At 35.6% G+C, this 24669-nt stretch overlaps 1 protein-coding gene across 2 annotated transcripts; it reads left to right on the forward strand.

Annotated features, from left to right (window-relative positions):
* The first annotated feature begins 2364 nt into the window (after window positions 1-2364).
* LOC129246801 (protein PALS2) lies at window positions 2365-24055 on the forward strand. 2 transcript variants are annotated; one of them, XM_054885420.1, is made up of 11 exons: window positions 2392-2475; window positions 6220-6291; window positions 8771-8905; window positions 9254-9727; window positions 15671-15769; window positions 15823-15984; window positions 16050-16260; window positions 16330-16500; window positions 16556-16716; window positions 18949-19023; window positions 23785-24055. In XM_054885420.1, the coding sequence occupies exons 2-11, from the start codon at window positions 6286-6288 to the stop codon at window positions 23959-23961; spliced, it is 1671 nt and encodes a 556-aa protein (XP_054741395.1). In that variant the 5' UTR covers window positions 2392-2475; window positions 6220-6285; the 3' UTR covers window positions 23962-24055. The 2 variants fall into 2 exon arrangements, with proteins under 2 accessions (XP_054741396.1, XP_054741395.1); XM_054885421.1 differs by lacking the exon at window positions 6220-6291 and having other exon boundaries at window positions 2365-2475.
* Window positions 24056-24669: the final 614 nt, after the last annotated feature.

Below are 24669 nucleotides of genomic sequence, written 5' to 3' on the forward strand. Positions count from 1 at the left end.
CAGACCTTTGGTTCAAAAATACCCAATTCATGTTTCTACCGGTGTGGCAATATTGGAAAATGTTATAAAAAATGCACATTTTTCAGCGCTCTCACGAGAAAAAGAGTTTCACATCTAGTCATCTATGATAGTAGGATAGATAATAAGATGTGAAACTTTTTCATTTTTAATGAGAACGCGCCTGTGAGCTCGTTTCAAGACTTGGCAGCATTCACACATCACGGGATGACGAACAGCTGATAAGCGAAATGGCGGGCTGCCAGAAAAACCGCGTCAAATATACCTAACGAAAACAGTTCGTTTGTGCCTAATGGAAAAATGTCGCGATTGAAATTGGCTTAAAATTAAATCAATTGAAACGTAATCATTTAAATTAAAGTGCTTTTTACAATTTTCCAAAGTTCTTGTATCCTTCTCGGCTTCAACTCCTAATTCGTCTTCTGTACATAAGTGAATAAATTTTGCATATATGTGATTATATTGAAAACTGTGTGTTGGTTTATATCTGTAAATATATTACGGTTGGAAAGCGGAGGTGAGGTGAGTTTGAGATATTTTACAAACATACCTTTGCTAACTATTTTTAAGTCATAAAAAAATTAAAAGTTGTCTGCTTTAATCTGCTTATTCATTACTTTATTAATACTATTATTATATTACTTTTGGATTTCAATTTTGAATAATTCCATTTAATCATTAATTTTTTTAATTTTTTGCTTATTTATGCATTTAATACTGATTGTGCTTACTTTTACTTACTATTACTATTCGGTGTGGCATTGCTGACGAATGTTATAAAAAACTCACATCTTTCAGTCATCTATGAATAGAAAGGTTAAGTTAAGTTAAGTTAAATAAAGCTAAATAAATTAAGTTTAGACTAACTGAAATCTAAGTGTCGACATAATGCCCGGTGCATATTACGGGGCTAATCATCATAGTCTAATCGTTTCACGTATTGTTGCTCCTCTTTCTGGATCTTTATAATCTTGATTTCGCCTAATCCTAAAAGCTGCTAAACATTATCGAAGGCGTTAGGCGTTTTGAAATAATCTTTTGTTTATATTTTTAAGTTGCGGTACCCTTTGAAGTTGAATTTTTACAAAATTAAACCAAAAATTCTTTATTTTTAAACAACTTGTATATAATTTTGATCTTAAGAAATTTGTTTCAAATTTTTTCCTGAATTTGTACCAAAACAAGTATTGCAATGCAAAACTTAATACCGCTCCCATTTGCGGAAGCCATTTATTTAAAGTAGTCAGGTAACACAGTTTTAGTAAAAATTTAGATTTGAGCGAATATGTCTACAACAACTCAAACATTCTGCGATGTTGAGTTTTTAATTACTGAGATATAAACTAAATTCCGCCAGCATTTCAACTAGTATGCACACTGTAAACATTTTTAGTGGCAGATAAGAATAAAAAAATGCCTATTGTTTTTTTGTTGTTAATAATTATTTGTTAGTTTTTTAAAAGTGCAATACTTTAAAATTTATTACACATGCAGCAGACAAACAAACTCATACTCATTTCAATTCTTACAATACTTACCTTTTGTTGGGTGTTTTATCTGTTTGTTTCTATATGTGGTGTACATCTGGCTGTTTATTCACAAATGTGAGGATCTACAGTTTTATGATGCCTCCGAATGGTAGATGGTTCTTAAGAGGAGCTTTTTCAATACACTCGGAGGTTTATCAACACCTGCCGATGCCCTGCCTCCATTAGAAAACTGTTTTTCTAGTATTTGGTATTTCATATCCCTAGTTTCGAACTTGTGGATTACCGAAAAGTAGTTAAGCACCAATCATTTGGCTACGGCGAACTTAATTGTTACATAGCTGTGTCAAGAAATACTCCGACTTATGTATGTACTTGGACAAATTTTTAAATGCAAACTTATTATATCAAAGTGTCTGTCATGTTTCATTTTTAAATATTGTAACAAAATATGATAAAATAAAATTTGTCCGCCTTTGTTGGAAATAATAATATTGTATATTGTACTTTGTCATTGCTTATGCCATAGACGTAAAAAGGACTATATTTATGTACTTATTCATTAAAAGTGTAGTATTGTACTACAAGTTGCTCATGTTAACGAGAACAATTTAAAAAATAATAAATATATTAATGAAAGTTACTGCTTATTGAAAATATTGGATATCATAAAATGCGGTAGATTTTAAGCTTACTGTGGTAGATGGGGTAGAAATACAATTTAGCAAAAAAAAAAAAATTAAAGCGGTATATGTAGTCAGCACCCTGGCTAAATTCTTATAATTTTTGACGAGCAATAGATATGGGAGTGTTTAAAGGCAAAATAGATTGTGTTGCTTTAGTTCAAATGTAAGAATAAATTATCGATATTGTGGACATTTTTATCGTTCATTACTAGATATCATTTTAGCTTTGAAATTAGTTTCACTCACTTTACTTAGCTGAGTTGGTTCCGAACTGTAATTTAGAGGTAAATATTCCTGAGACGTCAGCATTTAATAAAGAAACTAAAGTGCAAATACGTTCTGTTATTATTTTATACTCATGTTTCCTTCTTGTGCAGTGACAAGAATAGGACGTTGTTGGGTGTGGCTACTATTTTTTTATTTACTGAGAAATAAAAACATTATTATAGGAAGAATATTCAATGGTTGTTATAGTTGGTTTAAAGCTTTTGTTGATAAGTTCAACGCAAGAAATATTCGTCAAGTATGTAAGATAGTCACAAAATTAAGTATACGGTAGATGCGTTTTCGTTAATGATGTTAACACGGTGATGGGCGTTATATTGATATACTATACCAAAGTGTCATACATTTTATGCACTTCATTTGTGTTGGCTTTGAAATGAGAACATCTGATTCTGGTGTAAAAGTGATAGTGTTGGAGGGCTGGTGTGCTATTTTCTTTGAATAAAAGGATAATTTTCGAGTTATTTGTAGTTCAAGTTTTTAAATTTGTTAACCCAAAGCCATTTCCCCATGAAGATCTCTATATTAGTTAAACAAGCACTTTCTAACGTTTAAACAGGGTTATCCATTTCAGTTTCAATATGTCAAAATAATTTTTATCATAATAGTTTCAAACTAAAAAAAGAAACAAACACCAACTTAAAAATTTTCGCATTTTGAGTATAAAAAAGCACTAAATTTATTGCAAAGAGTTGGCAACAATGCACATCTAGGCTAGGATGACGTCACACACTCTGATGGGCGCAATCTTATTTCTATAATTCTTGTCTCAGACCTATAGGTCCAGATTGACCTTAACATAGTGGTATATAGCATAACTTCGTAGTCCAAGCAAAGCGGCGAGTAAAAGTTAATCAACCAGTGAAAACTACACGCTTTTAGATTTTGTTGAGCTTTTTTACGTTCGAAGTACTTACGCCAAGTCCCTCGCCTGTCTAAATGGACCCCAGATAAGTTTCACAGTCCGTACGTTTTTTAATATCAATGGTAGGCAATTGTGTATGCTTAGCGTAAAGGTAACTTGCTTGAATTTTTACTCGTTCATTTGTATGCGCCACATCGCAAGCCTTTGTTCTATGGCTCACAAGTGGTTTTGTTAAAGTCGCTATTGCCTGTATGGAGTGACAAGATATTGCGGTAACGTCGGCGAACATAGATATCGTTGCTCGGACATTTGTAGGAATATCAGAAATATACAAAACTACAGACGACGTTCCGTAGATGCTCAGCAAAAGCCTTTGATTTTTTTCGTATTGTCGGATCAGTTTCCGACAGATTTTTTTTTATGAGGAGCTTTTTTATGGCAGAGATACACTCGGAGGTTTTCCATTGCTATTGCCTGCAGAGGGGCAACCGCTATTAGAAAAATGTTTTTCTTAATTTTGGTGTTTCAGGGAGATTCGAACTTATGTTCTCTCTGTGAACTCCGAATGGTAGTTACGCACCAACTCATTCGGCTACGGCAGTCGTATTTAGGGCTAATGTGGAGAGTGGCGCCGCTTGCTACCGATGTGATGGTTGGCTCAAATGCGTCAACTGCGTTTTCTAAGTCTGGGTGTGTTAATGTATTGGTGAAGATCTTTGTGAGTACTTATATACTTTTTCTACTTCAACCAGTTCGTAGTTCTGGTTGTTGGGTTACCGTAAAAAGTACTGACAGTTTATTGACAGTAGTATAGTAGCCGCCGTACGAATTAGACGCGAAGAGAATTATAGAAGTCTACAAAAGTCTGAAAGAAAGTCGAGACGAGCGGTTGGATGGAGGTAATTCTTATGCTACACAGATCATATCATATGGTGATAGAAAGGTGACATTTTAAGCTTCATTTAACCAAAAAAAAAAAAATTAAATTCGGAGAAGTTGAAAAAAAGTTATAGCTGTTCAAAAATTAGTGAAAATAATGAAGAAATTCGCTATATTTTGAAATTTTTGTATAAAAAAGGGAAGAGTGCCACGCAAGCCACCAATGCAATTTGTGAAGTTTACGGAGACGATGCTGTATCAGTTCGTATAGCACAACAATGGTTCGCTCGCCTCCGTTCTGGAAATTTCGATGTGAAAGATGCACCTCGCTCCGGTCGACCTATTGTTGAAAAAGTCGATGAATTTATGGAAACTATTGACCAGGACCGTCGCATAAGCTGTCATGACATCGCCAAGGCATTAAACATTCATCATCAAACGGTTTTGAACCATTTAAAAAAGGCTGGTTACAAAAAGAAGCTCGATGTTTGGGTACCACATGAATTGTATGTGAAAAATTTAATGGACCGAATTAACATCTCCGATTCTTTGCTGAAACGAAATGAAATCGAACCATTTCTGCAGCAAATGGTAACAGGAGACGAAAAGTGGATCAAATACGACAATAATGTGCGAAAAAGATCATGGTGCAAGGGTGGTGAAGCTCAACAAATGGTCGCAAAGCCAGGATTGACGCCTCGAAAGGTTATGCTGTGTGTTTGGTGGGATTGGAAAGGAATCATCCACTATGAGCTGCTCCAGCCTGCTCGAACGATTGATTCTACACTTTACTGTCAACAACTGATGAGATTGAAGCATGCAAAAAACGGCCAGAACTGATCAGCAGAGAGGGCGTCGTCTTACATCAGGATAACGCTAGGCCACACACATCTTTGATGACTCGGCAAAAACTGGGAGAGCTTGGCTGGGAAGTTTTGATGTATCCACCATATAGCCCTGACCTTGCACCATCGGACTACCATTTGTTTCGGTCAATGCAAAACTCGCATAATGGAGTAAAGTTGGCTTCAAGAGAAGCCTGTGAAAATTACTTGTCGCAGTTTTCCGCCGAGAAACCACAAAAGTTTTACACTGATGGAATAATGTCTCTAGAAGAAAAATGGCAAAAGGTGGTCGACCAAAATGGTACATATTTGGTTTAATAAAGTTCATTATAAATAAAGAAAAGACTTTTTCGACTACCCAATATTTTATGTAAACAGCTCAAAATACTGAAATTTTAGGCCGCGGAGGAAACGTAGAAAAGGACGAGACGGAGTGATTGTCTTTGGATAACAACTAAATTGTTAACCTGTTTTTCGAAGGTCTCGAAGTTGACAAGACTTCGACGAAATCTTCCGTGGTTTTGACGAAAATAGAGATGAGCTGGAAGAATATGGCTTGGAGTATGGATATATATATTGCTCGTAAATTTCGTTTAAAAGCCTTTAAATAAAACTTTCCGAATTTTAAATGGACAGATCTGGAAGATTTTCAAAGAATTAATGGTGATATATTTTCTGACGACAACTTCTTTGAAAAATTATTAGTTCTCACCTGCGGGAACTTCTGCGGCCACTACCCAAAGTTTAATTTTTTTTTTTTCAAAAATACAGCCAATCGTCTATGCGATTCTCCGTTTTCAATGCACTTATTGAAATTTCTGTAAGTTCTAATGAAATGTTTCCAGCCAAGAATTAAAGTCCTCGTTATTTAGTTATTTAAATGTGGTTTTATTGTCAAACATACTCGCGTTCTTTATTACATTAGCTTAAAGACAAAAAATAATACGATATATCAAAAAAGTGCATATCTATATCAGTTAATTTAAAATATTTTATTTAAATTTTCTAGTGGTGATATTTGCAAATTAAAGTCAAACTTGAAATATCAAAGGCATTATGTAGACGAATTCTCGCAAAATTTTTTAATGCTTAACAACACCACTTTAAGTAATTTTTTAATCTGTTAAAAACTTGTACCTCACTTTATATTTCAGAAAAATTCGCAACCTGGCGCGCATTCGTTTTGTCGGCGAATAAATTCACTTCTACGAACGCCTATTATGAAGGTTTGTATTTTCGAAGCAAAATAAAATGTTAAAGTGTATTAATGTAAAAGCTGACATTTGCAAAACGCTTGCATAAGAGTTAAGAATATTTTACATCCTCAAAAACTATTCAAAGAAAAGAACCACAGATGTTAATTAAGTACTTCAAAAATGTGTGAGACATCATTCTTAGTCTTTTGGTATATGGCGGACAAAACATTTGAAACTGGAACATATCCTTAAATTTTTTTCTCTTACAAAAACATTTTTCTTTTGAAATGCTTATTGCATGTTTTAGAAATTACTTATATATTGCATGTTTCAGAAACTAAATTGCATGTTTTAGATACAAGCTAATGTCACACTGGAAAACCCTGAAGAAATCCTTGGTCTTAACAAATCATGTTGTCATCTTAAGCAAAAACATAAAACCAAACCTATCGGCAAGCGAAAACCATAACAATAAAAAAATTAGGTTTGTGCTGTCCGTCTGTGCTTTCGTACAAGTATCGCTCTCGAATTCCATGGAGCTTTACTTAACGATGGAAGGGTCTTGAAATGTATATAAGGGAATCACAATATATGTTCCTTGTAATGTCTAAAGGCCTGGGAAATGCTCAAACAAATATTGGATATCGTAACGCCATATAATATTCTTCATTTAAGCAAGTGTGGCGCATCTGCGAACGTGCAAACTTTTGCGCTTTTGTCTACCGAATGATGATATATACCAGGTTTGGCCGTCCGAAATGGAAATAGAGTTGTGAAAGTAAATTCGGCTGCGACGTCATAGGGGACTTGGCTGCGGAATTCTGAACGCTCATTTACCCGTATTCATAAACTCGTCCAATCAGTCGTTCTTCAGATAGCAAAAAAGTAACATGGGCGTATACTGTATTGATTTTTTTCGCATATCACCAATACAATCTCGGTTTTTTCGTACACAAACCGCCTGCTACGTTAGCCAATCAACTGATTCTTTCGAATTCGCTGAGAGCCGGTTAACGGTCTGATCTTGGCCGCACCACTAAAATCTTTTCCGCATAACTTCGACTGCCACGTCATTGGGGGCTCGATAGCAGATTTCAGCCCTTTCATTTCACACGTATTTACACACTCGTACAATCAGTCGTTGTTCAGAAGACAGCGAAGTAACATGAGCGATAGCCGCAATACTGCTACGTTTGCTTTGATTGTTTCTATGCTTTTAATATATGTATATACATTAATTATAATACAGCTTTTATCTTCGTGCGTTATATTTTTTTTTGTTATCGTTATTTGAAAATACATATGTATATATATATTTAAAACTAAGAAAAGCGAATAAACCCAAGGTAAAACTATTTAATTTGTTTCTTATTATTTCTTTTTCAAATAATGAATGCCAAATTCTGTAAAATATCGCAATTACATACATGCAATGGTTGTGTAAATTATTCTTTTCTAATATTTTTTAGCACACCCTGTATATTGTCCCAGTCACATGTGCCTAACTCTAGAATTTCCCATTCTTTGCCGGCGGTCATTTCATTTAGTTATTACTTTGACGTTTCTTTTTACATTCGTTAAGGGGTTGTTACAGGGGTTCGTTGGTTTAAAAAATCGATTTATTTTTTTTCTATTTCTACAACATCTCAGGAACATTATCCTAAATTTTCAAGTCGATACGAATAATAAATTCGGAGATACAGCCTTTGGAATGTGTGCGCTCCAAGCCACTTTTATTGTTATTCAGAACCTTAAACGCGTTTTTCTCGGAACTGTGTTATCAAAGTCGGTTGTCAAATGTTCTCGAAAACTACTCAACCGATCTTGCTGAAATTTTACACAGGTGTTCGAAATACAATTTTCGAACGAAGGATTTTATTTTTTCAATCACAACTATTTAAAAAAACACAAAATGTCAAGCAAATTTGACCGAAATTTTAATTTTTTTGCAAGAATGTCTGCCAAAATTCCAATTTTTACTTTGTTTTTCTTTCCTTCGTTCAAGCACGAGTTTATGGTCTTAACTAAAGCACTTATTTTTGTTTTTGCATTTTTGATGAGCCTGTCAGGAGTTATGCTGACAACGCGGACGCACCTTTTTTTCGAGGGGTCACCGGAGATGACGTCACAATGGAGGAGTTTTAATTTTTTTTTTTTTGAAAATTTCAGAAATTATTCTTTAAATATGTATCTATAAAACAGAAAAAGGTTTGAATTAAATAAATAATTTTTTACATAGAAAAAAAATATTGAAAATATGCCTTTTTTTACCCGACGAAACCCATGTAACCCCTTAAAATAATTATCCATAACACAGAAAAAAACAGGGTTGCAGGTAAAAGAAGATGGATATAATGTAAGATTATTTTATAATCTCAGATTTTGTATGGGTAATCTCGCATTTAAATTATGGGTTGAGAGTTAAGCACGAAAAAGTAGATAATATAATTATATTTATGTGAACCTATTGTAGCCCAAAATTTACTTAAAAAGATTTTCACTTTTTCAGGCAACTGCTGACACAATACTGCCCGTAAATTTGAATAATAAACAAATCTGTGACGATATTATTAGAAAGTGTTCGCCATCACGTCGCTTGGAGTCACGAGAACTTGCGAAGATACTTATACATCCGCATATCAGGGTGAGACTTCCATACTTTATTCAATATTTTTTTTATTTCTTAGAGTAGTAAATAATTATTACGCTTAAGTATATCTATTAAAGAACTAGCTACCTGGAACATCGGTTTATTAATATAACATATTCCTTACTATTTGCTTGAAAAAATAAATATATAATATTTATTTAAACTGCACTAATTACTAGGCGTATTCGATTCGCAAAGCGTTAGCAAGTCGCGAATATAAAAACAACTGATATAAATATAGTAAACATATGTTGTTTAAGTTTTATTGACTACTAGTAAAAGTCGGAGTAATTGAAAATAATAAAAAATAACATGCGTTTTATTTATTCTGAATTACATAAGGGTCTATTGCGTGCTCATGATGAAATAGGACAAGTATATCAGTGTCTCTACAAACATTTGGACCAATCATCAAATAAATTGGAATTGATGCCCTTTAATAAAAGCTATTATCTTTTTCCTTCTGAAATACTTTCTAATAAAATGACAGTGGAAGCAGTGAGAATAGTTGGGCTTCGACGAGTTGAAAATAAACCCTTGGGATTTACCGTTGAAGTCAATCCACAAAAGCTATTGGTGGTGGCGCGTATTCTCTCGGGCGGCGCTATCGCTAAGCAAGGACTTTTGCATCCAGGTGATGTTATTCTGGAGGTTAATGGAGCTCCGGTTAACACACCGGAAGCTTTGCAAATTGAAGTAAATCGCGCGAAGGACAATCTTACTTTAAAAATTGCACCACATGTAGATGATGAAGTTCGAGAATCTTCTTCCCCGAACTACGATGATATAAATGAAAAACCAGGAAAGAAATTGACGGTGAGTATTAGTCATGAATAATAAAAATAAGTTTGATTAAACCTGTACATTTACCAAATTTTTTTACATACAGTTAAAAGGCGGCCCATTACGGGCGGTACACTAACAATGTTAGTTTTTGTCCACATGTTTATTTATACAAATACATATTGTGTCTGAGTCATCAAGTAAATTTTGTGACTCCTATTATAGGTAGGTAGGTAGTAATGGTTGCCCACTTGGAAGTTTGGTTCATCCTTTGTGATACCATTGCAAGAGGGGAAAAAGAGGAGGAGGGGTGGGGAGGGTTGAGTATATGTGGACTATGAACGGTGACTGATTTGGGGTTGTGTTAGCCTCTTTATGCTGCTGATGAAGTTCATCAGAATTTTGATATCAAGACCTGCTACTACTGTGGGCAAAAAGTAAGGTGAATTTATTTGTCAAAGATCGCGGGATTACAATTTCGCTCTAGTTATTTTTTTCATGAGTTGGCAGCACTGTTAATAACATCTGGGCCAACTTTCATGTGAATGTCAGTATCTGTAATATATTTACGCTTGTGTTTACCAAACGCCCAAGAGTGCATTTTTCCATTTTTACAATGTCTGATTTGATTGAGCAGAGAAGTGCCATCAAATTTTATTTGCGGAATGAAATTTCGGCTGCGGAAACGTTTAGAATGTTGCAGAAGGCATTTGGTGATTAGACCATGTCGCAGAAAAATGTTTATAAGTGGTACAAAGACTTCAAAGAGGGTCGAGAACGTGTTGATGACTTGGAGCGCTCCGGACGACCATCGACGTCAACAGATGACCAACACGTCAATAAAGTGAAGGAGTTAGTGCTCAAAAATCGTCGGTTGACTGTTAAAGACCTTACTGATATGATCGGAATATCAGAAGGATCTGTGAAAACCATTTTGAAAGACCATTTGGGCCTACGAAAAGTCAAATCTCGTTTGGTACCGAAAACTCTCAATTTCTTGGAAAAAAGTCGTCGCGTTGATGTGTGTGAAACAATGCTTTCAGACTATCAGGACAAGCTCAAATGCATCATTACGGGAGATGAGACTTGGATTTATGAAACAACCGACCAATCAAGCGCATATCGTGCTAAAGGCGGGGCCAGACCGAAAAGAGCACGTCAAAGTCGTTCAAAAATAAAGGTCATGATGACAGTTTTTTTCGATTTTCGTGGTGTGGTGCACTATGAATTCCTTCCACCTGGCCAAACTTTTAATAAGAATATTATTGAGCGTTATGCGTCGTTTACGTGAAGCAATTCGTCTAAAAAGACCAGAATTATGGGCCAAAAACTCTTGGTTTTTGCATCACGATAATGCACCGTCTCACACTGCACTCGTTCTTCGTGACCATTTCGCCAAAAATTCCACGCATATCGTTCCGCAACCACCGTATTCGCCTGATTTGGCTCCGTGTGAATTCTGGATATTCCCAAAACTCAAGAGACCACTCCGGGGAACGCGTTTCGAGTCAATTGAGGAGAAAAAAGCTGAATCGAAGAAGGTGCTGATGGCTATACTGGAAATGGACTATTTGGCATGTTTCGGGGATTGGGAAAATCGTTGGCATAAGTGTATTTCATCGAGAGGGGATTATTTTGAAGGGGATGAAATTGATTTACAAGAATAAAGATTTTTAATTTTACAACCAAATTCACCTTACTTTTTGCCCACAGGTGCAGAAAAGAAGTGAGAACCAAGATGCTTGAATCTTAGCCCCGCCAGAGCTGGGCAGCTAAAGAGCAGGTGCTGAGATGATTCCATCTCATCCTCCATACAGCTGACGCAAAGAGGACTCGGGGATAGTGCCCCACGAGGATGCCCACGAAATTCCTCTATTATAGTATTACAATATATGTATGTACTGTAATAAAATTGCAATGGATTTTTCCATTTACACTGCGTAAATATTTTCCAGCTGATTTAGTGTTTCCGATTAGCTCTATCCTCAATTTGTTTTTGTAAGAACTGTACGGCTATCCGGCGAAAGTTTATCCGTTCTCACTTTTTGTTGGCCAGTGAGATGGAGAGCCCAGTGAGTTTGCCTAATCCATCGACTCTGAATGCAAAAACTCGTCGCATCATCAAATGCTTGAGCATGGTGGAACTCAAGAGTTCAGTGCAAGTGACAGTCCTTCGGCAAATGTTTTACAAATTATACTGGAAGGAATTAAAATGCGGATACATTCTGTCAAAAAAGTCCCGGGAATTGTTCAATAAAACGTAAAATGATTGTTTTATCATCAACATTTATTTTGTCGCCTTCAAGCAATACACGTATGCCAACGATTAGTTCAGTCATTAAAGCACCTTTTAAACACGTGCTTCAGCTTCTTCAACGAATTCTCCTGAATGACCTCTATCAACTCAAAACGGCGTCCGTGGAGTGGCAATTTAAGTTTTGGGAAAAAAATCACAGGGGACTAAATCCGGTGAATAAGGTGTTTGTTCGATGATATTTGTCGAGTTTTTGGTCAAAACAGTGCTCACAATATCAGTCTTGTGAGGTGCGTTATCATGGTGCAAAACCCATGAGTTTTCTTTCCACAAATTGGTCGTTTCCTACGCACATTCTCTTTCAAACGTCGCGTAACTTCCAAATAATATTCTCTATTTACCGTAGAACCACTTGGAACGAATTCCGAGTGCACAACACCATGATCATCAAAGGAAACGAATTTGGTTTGCATGTCAAACTCATATACCCATGTCTCATCACCTGTACCATGATCATCAAAGGAAACGAATTTGGTTTGCATGACATGAGTTTGACATATACCCATGTCTCATCACCTGTTATGATGCGCTGGATAAACGTTGGGTCCGAATTCACTTGGTCAAGCATGTCTTCAGCCACCTTCTTCCAATGAATTTTTTGAAAAAAATTCAACTCTCTTGGAACGAGACGAGCAGTCACGCGTCTCATGCCCAATTGATGGTGTAAAATGTTGCGAATTGATTCGTAAGACACGCAAAGGTCACGAGCTACATCTCTCAAACTTAAATCATGGTTTTCCAGCACCATTTACTTCACATTGTCGACGTTTTTATCCGTTGAAGACGTTGGTTGGCGACCAGATCGGGTCGAATCTTCCACGACTTCTCGGCCCTCTGCAAAAGCCTTATAGTGGTATAACCCGTGTTTTTGATAAAGCACACTCGCAACGTTTTCAACGATTCGGCACACGAAACCCCGTTCACAACTTAACGTTCAAAAATTTTAAACAAATTCTTTGTTCGATATTTTCATCAATAGTGAAAATCGCAGAGCACACTCATATAATTAAATGCCAAAAACAATCACGCTCAAACTGTGCGACACTATAGACGACAGTTGTATCAACATTCCAGTAAAAAAAAAATTTAGACATATGTGTAATCCGCGCTCTTTAAATGAACAATTCCCGATCATTCTTGATAGAATGGATATGTACAGTTGCTCATAACCAAAATAGAACAAAAAAAAAAAAGTGAATTAAAGGCAATACATAATCATCGAACCGAAGAATTTGCCCCTACTGTTGTAAAACAAATCATCAAACTCTCACGCCTAACTCTCGGCCTGTTGATGTTGTTGCAGTTGATCGCTTGTCTGTTGTAGTAGTGAGCTACAAGTTGACCATCGGATGAATGAATGAATATTTGACTCCAACCTTTTCTACGTATGCCGGAAAATTCGTGATTCTAAGAAAACTGGATTGTCAAGAGGTTGTGGAATTTTAATTTCTGTTAAGCGTCGTCTGCTCATCGCTTGTGTATTTGGTAAATGAAGACTCACTTCTTGACCAATTTTGCGTTTCGGTACATGGCAATATGTATATTTACTTTTATGTTTGCGCGTCCTATATTCCACCGACCAGTGCTTATACTCTCTACAAGACACGTGCCGACAATTTAACGGTTCTCCTGTGTAAGCTTTCGGACAACATATTTAACTGTGATTTACCAAATATTGCATGGGCCTATATTAAAAAAGATATTAGCAGCTTCGCGGATTCGTAATTTGTAGATAACTTTTTAGATCTTACTTAAATCAATAGCTTTAAAAACAGCTTTCTAGAAATCGAGTCCACCTGATATGGCTCCCTGCAATTTTTTCTGTTTGATCGAGGCAAACAACGCGCTTTAACAGCCGAAAGGAAGTAATGGAAACATCGAAGACGTCTTCGATGGCTCTACCGAAAATAGAGTGCCGGAAAAGTTTTGAGAGTTGGTTCACATGCTGGCATAAGCGCGTTGCAGTTCATGGGGAGTACTTTGAAGACGATAATATCACTTTTGAGGAATAAGCTTATATTTTAAATTTTCTGAATATATTCCGGAAACTTTTCGATCAAGGTGATATGTCGACATTTTACGCCGACTCCGAGCGGCAGATGATCTTTTATGATAATGATTGTAATGAAACTGAACTATGTAGAATCCATTTTTATAACAATTATGTATTGCTTTTGTACAACGAGTTTGACACACATATTACATTTTGTCCAAGGTTGTTCGGTATGAAAAAGGCGTGAAACCGGTTAATAATAACGCCCATTAACTGTAATTTTCCAAAAGGAAGAAAACGTGTATTGTCTATATGTGCAAAATTAAACAAAATTACTCAAATAACTAACCCAAAAAAAAGAAATACGACGCAAGTAAAATGTTGAAAACTGGGTGATGCCACGACCGCTTTTGGGTAAATACCTTTATCCTGATAACAACTTAAAAAAACTCGACCAAAACTTGGCGGGTGTACTCCTCTTTGGGTGTTTGGCCGAGCCCCTCCTCCTATTGAGTGCCAATTATATATGTACATATATATAAAATTTAACTTGCCATATAGGTGGTAGGTAATGAAGGGTAACAATTTCTGCCCCAACATCCTAATCAAACATGAAGCCCTTGTAAGCGATTAGCACTGATAACCGAAATTTAGCAATTTCACTTAAAATAATTTGAGCTTTCAGTCGAAATTTTGCTCGCAAAAACTGAAATTCTCGAACAAGCTATGAATGTCGAAAGAAATACGATATCGTGCATGAGGTACTGGAAGAATTCTCTCGGCGCAGGAGAGTAAATAAGGGAAGCAACTGACTGGTATCCATTTCCTCTGTTTTTAACTGCTACATTCCGAAGCTTCCCCAACCGCCAGAGGAAATTTCATTGCTCTTGTACTTTATTTCTAAACCCACTGCAACCCTCTTCAAAACATGCGACCCTCTTCAACAAGCCATTTGTCGACAATTCATTACCACCTTCACGAACTCTAGCCTCCTGAATGGCCGTTTAACTACCATAAATAGCGGTCAAAGAGCTTTAGCAGCCTCATGAGCTCCACTGAGAATAGTCGATGCCAGTATCGTAAAGATAGCCTTATATACTTTACAGAGACTCATTAGAACCGATCCAGTTGTCCGGAGATTTCTTTCCGTCAAGGTAGTGGGTGGACCGAATGCCGAGGTCTCTTGACACTCATTCTGGGTGTTGCCCAGAGACCTTTGTCTATTGGAGGCCTATTTCGAGGCGGAGAATGTGTTTCCCGTCGCTTTCCCTACTTCAAGGAGATCCTTTTATCCGTGATCGCGCTCAGCCTCCACCACGGAGGCTGCCTTTCGCACGATAAGGTTCCATGGTCGGCCACTTTGAAGTACAATATTTACTCAAAGCGCCTTCAGCAGATTTGGACCTCCCTTCACAAGATTTAGTCCGCTCGGTTTCGCTATGCAACTCTCGAACCCCCTATGGGGCCAGAGAACAGAAGAGCGTTACAGAGCCGTGGTAAACTATTTTTTGAAATTTTTTAAATACAAACCACTTTGGATATGTTCCGTGATCATCAAAGAAAGTGTTGCATATTATCCCACCTCATGCTATGTATGTGTATCTAAATATTATATTTCATGTTTTGAGTTTATTTCATATCTTTTTCTTTTAAAAATTTTCATTTTTAGTGTTTTATGCGATCTTTATTTAATTACAATCCGTCGGAAGACTCATTGTTGCCTTGCAAGGATATTGGATTGCCTTTTAAATCGGGAGATATTTTACAGGTTTGTTCATATAAAAATTTATGATATGATTTCACTTACAGTATTTTCTACAGATATTGAGTGTAAAGGATCCGAATTGGTGGCAAGCAAAAAATTTACAAGATGAAACGGAACGAATTGGTTTGATACCTTCACAGGAATTAGAAGAAAGACGTAAAGCTTTCGTTGTACCTGAAGCTGATTTTGCTCACAAGATCGGCATATGTGGAACAAGAGTAATTTATATAGTATTAATAATGTATTGATCAAGATAAGAGTTTTTTGTTAATTTTTCAAAAAGGTTTCAAAGCGTAAGAAAACCACTATGTATAAGTCCATAGCAAACTGCGAGTTTGATAAAGCTGATTTGATGTTATATGAAGAAGTGACTAGAATGCCGCCATTCCGAAGGAAGACTCTTGTTTTGATTGGTGTTCCAGGAGTTGGTAGACGTACTCTAAAAAATCGTCTTGTTAATAGTGATCCGGAACGCTTTGGTTTTATTTTACCACGTTAGTTTACAATAAAATAAACAATCTTGTTTATAAATTATAAAAAAATTCTAATTTTTAAAATACTAGATACAACCAGGCCTAAGCGACCACTAGAAGAAAACGGAGTCGGTTATTATTTTACTAATAGAGAAACAATGGAAGAGCAAATTAAACGAAATGAATTTTTAGAGTATGGTGAACATAATGGACATTTATATGGAGTACATTTGGATTCTGTAAAAGAAGTGATTAAAAGTGGTATGTTTTTTTATGCCTTTTGTCGATACTTACTAAAGCATATTGATTTTCTCAGGTCGCATGTGTATCTTAGATTGCGCTCCTAGCACCTTGAAATTCTTGCATAATAGCCAAGACTTAATGCCGTTTGTTATTTTTATTGCGGCTCCCGGAATGGAGCAACTTCGAAACATATATTCTGAACGACGTGCAACAGGTTCTACTAAAAATTTGACGGTAAGATATTTAGAAGCAAATAACGATAGAAACTCTATACTTATGTCTACCGAGTGAACAACGAAAAAGCCAATCAGGATTTAGAACAATAAAGTGCATGTTTGAAGTTGTTAAAAATACCTTTGATTTTTTATAATTTTTTCCTGACTTTGCTGCGCATTTTTTCCACATAACAAAGGCACGACATTTTTTATAACGATTTAAATTTTCTACGTACACCTTACGACTTGAGAGCACAACACAAATCACAGTAAATCGCAACCAATTCTACGATACTATTTATAATCACTTTAAAAATGCTTTGTTGTTGTTCGAACAAAACTATGAAAATTAAACGAGCTCTCCTTAGTTTTATCTAACATATTGTCAATTTATTTGGCATTGTGTGAAACCTTTTTTCTGCGAACCTTAATTCCCTACTTGACGTTGGTGTGTGTGTATGGCCGTGTTGTGGTTTTCCTGCATTTCTGCGGACAACTGCCTAATCACCTAAGGAGTCGGAAGTCGGCAGTGCTGTACCAGTTGGTGCTTCGAAAATTTTCCAAAAGTCACGTAGGGAGTCAAATGGCAATTTGGGAATGCAAGGCAAATACTATAGAAATCAGGTGGCTGTGAGAAAATTTCAAGACGAATATTCAAACTTTTTTGGTATAACTTCCATTGGATACGATATGTTAGCTCCCCCCTTCTTTAGACAAGTCACCTTTGGCTTGCATGATAATCTCTTCAGCGGCTCCTTTGGTTTTGATTTAATTCTAAAACTTACTATTGCATTTATAATGTAAATCTTCTCATAAATGATTTATGTGCCAATAAATTACAGAACCATGTATCTGCTGCTGCAAGTCTTGGTATAGTTTGTACCATAAAGATTCAAAATTCAAATCCTAGTTTAATAGACCTCATTATAATATAAAAAAGTTTTATCTCTGATCAAGACCTAATATTTTGTGCACTAGATGTGTACTTAGGTTTCTCTAATAGCTCTTAATCTTATGGACAGTTACCTTTCGGAAAGAACTCAAAAGGTGTACCGCAAGATTCCCTACTTGGACCTCTTTTATTTATTGCAAATGATGGATTTTTGTGGGTCAGTACTTCACGGTTATGCTGACGACATTCAATTTTCTTTGTCTAGCCGTGTTGGTCTTGTTGAGGGCTTGTGATATATAATAAAATGTGACTTGTCTGCAATTTCCCAATGGGTCCGTGATAATTGCCTAAATGCTGCAAAGTCCTACCATATGTGTTGCCCGTTAGTAGCATGTTAAAGATTTTCTAAAACTGTTTGTTAGTAACTTACGTTTTCTGAGAAAATTAGAAATTTAGACTTCGTTTTTAATTCCATATTAAGCTGTTCTGACCATATAAATAAGAAGAAGAAGAAGAAGAAGAAGACCATATAAATAAAATTGTGAGTAATGTGTATTTCGTTTTACATAGATTAAGAATGTCTGTGTCGTTTACGCCTTTAGAGACAATGCGAAAGTTAGCTGTTTAACTCATTGTACCACACATTGCGTACTCTGACCTAGTGTATAGCAAACTTGACTATTTATTTTCACCAATTATCTATGATATATAGTTTGTATATGTATCTATAAACTCATAGAATTCAAAGTGCCCAAATATTTTTATAATAAATTGAAATTAACTAATTCTTGTAGGCATCAATCTCTGATTATCCCTAAGCGCCAATTATATATATTGTATATATATTACATACATATATATAATATATAAAATGTATTTTGAGATATTGTGCGATATTGCCTTTCGGTGTTATTCAATGAAATTTTGAAAAATGTCTTACTATGTTTGCAGAATTAGATTTGTCTTGTTGTTGATTGTTTCGAATTAGGTTATGTCGCTGGGAATATGTTTTCTGGATCCACGTCTGTAAATGACTCTGAAAGGAACATTTTACTTTAAGAACTTGGACCATAGCAAATACCCTAGACTATGAAAATTCTTAAGGACTTTGGGTAATAAATGCATCTGAATATGATGCTGATTCTGTTTTAGAAACTTCGACAAGAGGTTAGGGTTTTTAAGAAATTTCATATTACTGAATCTCATTGCCTGATATCCTAATGAACTGTTTCAGCATTTCTCTTTTCATTTGAGTAAACTTTATGTATTCATTAGCTCTTTTCCTTTTTACTATTCGTATTCTTTTAACATATAATCTTTATGGTGAAATAATAAAAAAAATTGTATTATCTTTTTCAGTTTGATCGACAAACTTCAATTCGTTTTAGCTCAAGACGTGCTCGCACTTTGGAATCACTTGCTTCTTTATATGAGGTAATGCAAAAATAAAACCTAACAACAGAAATATATTAAATGATTCGTAACTATACTATATATGTACAACACTATTTGAGTATTTTTAATTCCAATTTTCTCAAAATTCCGATGCGAAGTTGAAGATTCTAGTTAAACTTTTACTCAAATTAAAATTTGAATCATACATTACAAAAACCAATATGAGGGTTTCAAAAAAAACCCTTTTGAATAAGATGGGAATAATAACTCCCGCTTTAATATTAGTATAGGTAGGCTAAAGTCAGAACAAAAAAGAGTTGCTTCAAGAATAAACCGCACAATAATTGATGTGGTGTGGTGAATTGTGAATTGGTGTATGCTATTCGATTCTGGGCGTTTCCACGGCAGTCGGTTCTATGTTACCGAAACGACCCGGATTTATATCCGGCCAAGGATTGTCACTCCAGCAGCATTCCCGGTATGTAAGAATGGGCAATGTTTATGCTGCTACAACAACCACAACAACATTCGATTCTGGTTTAGAAAAAAGGTTTTGGGCTGAGGAGGTATAGAATACAGAATCGTATATATCGGATGTTTTTTTAGATGCATGAGAACTATTGATATCGATAACTTCAGTTTGACAGCTGATAATGGCAAACTGTGTTGAGATTTCTGTTCAGTAAGGTTTGGCAAGCCATCATGAATCGTTTACCGCCGGAACAACGCGCCTAAATTATGGAAATTTACTTTACAAAAACAAAAAAAATCTGTTCGCAAAGTGCATAGAGCGAAGTTTGTTTGGCCTTTGTCCTTCGACTACGTGGAAAATTTGACGTACGTTTCTTGGCTTACATTTCTATAAAATACAGCTCGTGCAGCTCGTGGGCTCATTTAGATTTATTGGAAAAAGTAACCAAAAATTGGACTGATCGAACGGATCATATAACTCGTGGCCGCAGCGGACATATGCCCGGATATTATATCCAAAAAAATAAGTGCCATGAAATTATCTATCTGATTATAATAAAAAAAAATTCTTCCAATAATATTTATGTTTTGTATTGTCATTTTTAGTTCTTAAGCTCTTAAAAAACACCCGATATTATTCGTTTTATTTAAAAATAAAAAAAAAATAAATAATTGGCGCGTACACTTCTGTTAGGTGTTTGGCCGAGCTCCTCCTCCTATTTGTGGTGTGCGTTTTGATGTTGTTCCACAAATGGAGGGACCTACAGTTTCAAGCCGACTCCGAACGGCAGATATTTTTATGAGGAGCTTTTTCATGGCAGAAATACACTCGGAGGTTTGCCATTGCCTGCCGAGGGGCGACCGCTATTAGAAAAATGTTTTTATTAATTTTGCTTTCACCGAGATTCGAACCAACGACCTCTCAGTGAATTCCGAATGGTGATCACGCACCAACCCATTCGGCTACGGCGGTCGTTTTATTTACTTAATTAATATTCAATAAATAATGATTATTTGGTTAAGTTAGAGTTGGTGAACTGCCAGCTTTTGGAATCAATATTTGTATCCGACGAAGTTACAGGACTGTTATAGTCATACACACCTAACACACACACATACACTTATTTAAAAGAACTGATCAAACGCAACACACAAAATGCTAAATACATACACATTAGCACACACAAAAGCATTTCGTAGTAATAAACTTTGAGTAAGTAATATGAGTCACAATCACTCAATTTTTATCAAACGGCCAGTGGGCACATCATCGCAACAAGTTATAAATGCGAGAAACTATGTGTTTGTTCGTATACACAAAAAGAAATGCACAAGAAGCAAGTACCGTGCCGATTTGTTTCCGCCCAGGTACTGCATACATGCACATATACTCGTGCATGTCTATTTGCCTATTTTTATTTTTGTAGGGCTTTTATATTAAATACATTATAGTTATTTTATTTTAATATTTTTGTCACATAAAAGTAGATAATTTTATACTAAACATGTATGTATGCTATATATATTACAAACTATGCATACATATTAATGCATATTGTAATAAAAATAGATGCCCTTAATTCATTAGGTATTCAACAAAATTTTTCGTCCATCAGTCAAAATTCCAAACAAAAATAAAATAATTTCATAAGCGCTAAAACAGCCCTATGCGCCGAGTAAGCTTTGTTGCCAAGCATTCTAAAATGTTCCTCAATACAGCAACAACTATTTCATTCATAAACGCAAGCGCATTTTTCTCAAAGTAAAGCTCAGTTATACGAGACCACAAAATCTCTCCTCACGCACTTAAACAGTCCATAACCCTATTTTTCTCGACGAAAACAAAAATATTTGGGGAACATATATATATCTATATACAGTTTACTCGCTCCTAAGGACACCTCTCTTAAGGAGACCCCTCCCTTAAGCGGGCAAATTTTTCAGTCTACTTACGAGATAGTACACTATATATATAGTTAGCGTTTACACCCTCTATTGGGTGTTTGTCTGAGCTGCTTCTCTTATTTGTGGTGTGAATCTGTAAGCATGTAAACATTTAGATGCTTTCAGGTTTTACTATTTTTATTTAAAATACGGCTCTTCATAATTATATGTAAAAAAGGACTTCATTTAAATATCCACCATGAGCACGTCTACAGGTAAATTCCGCCAAACAGTCGTTTTATGAATGCCTAATAGTTAAGAACGTCGGGATATCGATGTTGAAGGTTGTTCAGCAACACTTTGCACTGCAGCAGCAATATTTTCAACAGAACGTTTTTGGCCCGTCCGTCCTTTTTCTATCCTCGACAGAACTAGTTTCTTGAAATTTGTTCACCAACCTTTCAATTGTCAAATCATTTCCACAAAATATATTAGGAATTTTTCGTTATGTTGTTTTTAAAGATCGACTATTTTCATAATAATCTTCAATAATTTTAACGTGTTGTTCTATCGTGTAAAATTGTATATCTGTCTACTTGACAAATGTCAAAGACGACATAAGTAAAGGTACCATCTAGGAATTTTTTACCCTGACATCTTTTGGCAGACACTTTATATGTGCATAAGAGCGCTTCAACTTTTTTTTTTTTTTTTGAATAAAACACAAACGGTTTGACTTTTTTAACTAATTTTTTTTTATTATCGAGTATGAAATTCGATTTCTTTTGCATGACCACCGCGTGCATGTTTTACGAAGTCCAATCGTTGAACCCAATTTTCGACCACTCTTTTGCATAAATCGGCCGAAATTCCAGCAATTTCGCGTTCAATATTGGCTCTGAGCTCACAAATCGTCGCCGGCTTGTTACTGTAGACCAATGACTTCACATAACCCCAAAGAAAATAGTCTAGAGGCGTCAAATCACACGAGTGCGGCGGCCATTCGACCGGTCCATTTCTGGAAATAATGCGCTCATCGAACTTACTCTTCAACAAATCAATTGTAGCGTGTGCTGTGTGGCTTGTGGCCCCGTTCTGTTGAAACCACATGTCGTCTAAGTCCATACCATTCAATTGCGGCCAAAAATAATCGTTTATCATGTCGCGGTATCGATTTCCATTCACAGTAACGTGGCGATCGTTCTCGTCAACGAAAAAATATGGGCCAATTACGCCGCCGGCATGTAAACCGCACCAAACAGTGATTTTTTCGGGATGCAACGGTGCCTCATGAATCACGTGTGGATTGCTTTCTGCCCAGTAACGCATATTTTGCTTGTTGACAAAGCCATTGAGCCAAAAGTGAGCTTCATCACTGAAGACCGTAAAATGGCCGTAATGCTCTTAAGGGGGTGGTAGGGTCACAAAATCGAATTTTTTTTCTTCACTCATCTTATAGTAAATCATTTCAAGAATGTTGTGTCAAAATTTTAAGTGGATCGGAGCAGAACTCTCAAAGTTATAGCCTTTGTAGGCACTCTACCTCGAATGCGGAGCATCGATAATTTCTCAGAGTCATTTTTTCAAACGCGTGTTTCCCGAAACGACTTCTTAAAAGTCGGTGCCAATCACAACTCCGAAACTATTCAACCGATTCTTTTCAAATTTGGCACACGTTTTCTAAATCAAAAATACCTCCCCCCTACACTGTTTTTTTTATTTTTTTTTTTTAAGGTTGTTTTTCACTTACAAATATGGCGAAATTTTTCGCCAAAAATGCTCGTTTTACGTTTTTTTGCCACCAAAACTACAAAAATGAAAAAAAAAATTTTTATTAATGTAGGGGGGAGCATTACGTCATACTTTAACTGAAAAATTCGACTTTTTTAGTTTCAGATGATTCTACGACGAATGCCGATTGGCACCGCAGAGCACCTCTCGAAAAAAATATCTCCAAAAAAACTCTGTCATGGGCTTATTTGTCAATATTTTATTATTAATATTTTTTAAAAACTTATTGAAAAGATGTACAATAACATGCAACTGATTTTATTAAAGTATCTTAAGCCATATTTCTGTAAAAAATTCAAAAAAAAAAGTGTTTTTTTTTTAGCGCTAAACCCTACCCCCCCCTTAAAGTAGCAGCAACAGAACGATTATTTTCATAAAAAATTTGCGCGATTTGCAATCGTTGCTCAAGTGTGTAGCGTTCCATGATGAAATGTATACTAATGAAGTTTACAAATGACAAGCGAAAAATAAAAAATATTGCGTCGTTCGCCCTCCCTATCGGAAAAAAGTTGAAGCGCACCTATTGAAAAACGCCTTATATTGATTTATTCTTTGCTTGTGCTCAATAATACATTATTAATCTACACATCTACGTGCTAATATTAGTTTTACTTTTAATTACATATCCTTTGGTTGTGTTTGTTATATTTTCAGGAAGATGATTTGATTGCCACCGTCGAGGAAAGCTCGTTTGTTCAACGACGATATGGAAAATATTTCGATATGGTTATTGTAAATGATGACTTTGATAATACTTTTCAACAAGTAGTGAAAGTACTCGATCAAATGAGCCATGAAGAACAGTGGGTACCAGTTGATTGGATATACTAAAATATGTGAACTATTCAAAATATAATATAATATTCCCACAATATTCAAATCTTATACAAACTATTGTTTAAAATAAAAATAAAACTTTTTAGAATTTACTGAGTGTATGCAAAGTAAGTAGGTAATAAGTGGACGAATTCATGTAGACGAAGACTGTCTTTTCTAACTTTCACATTCCCCTACTGCAAGGAGCTTTACACTTTCGACAAAAAAAGTGAAGAATCAAGGTAAATAATACATAAGTTGTTATCGTAAATGGCCCAAAGCTCTTAAGGTTTGCGGAGACTAATGAGAACCGCATTTAGCAGATATTACAGATAATACATATTATTATTATGCATTATGGCTTCTGTCATTTTGGAATTTTGCAAATGGAGCGTGAGATGTACGTTGCAGTTTACAACCGTTGAAGGTGCATGCCTTCAAATACTTAAAAGGATTCTCTTTTTGACTTAGTTTGATTTTAAAAGCGTGTAGGCTAAGATCTTAATCGACGTAAATATTGTAACTTTAAGTTGTGGCTGCGGACTCAGAATTTCAATAATAATTTTTAATACTAATTTCTAAATGTTGCTCATTGCTGCACTTCTTCACGATAAATATGTAAACTTTGAAGAATGTTTGGAGTAGTAATGTCATACAAAATTTTAAGGGTAAGTTGATATTTAAAGACAAAATTATGTCCCCTCTTATAGCAGCTTTTGCTTG

Source organism: Anastrepha obliqua, chromosome 5 (genome assembly GCF_027943255.1).
Source record: "Anastrepha obliqua isolate idAnaObli1 chromosome 5, idAnaObli1_1.0, whole genome shotgun sequence".
Taxonomy (NCBI): domain Eukaryota; kingdom Metazoa; phylum Arthropoda; class Insecta; order Diptera; family Tephritidae; genus Anastrepha; species Anastrepha obliqua.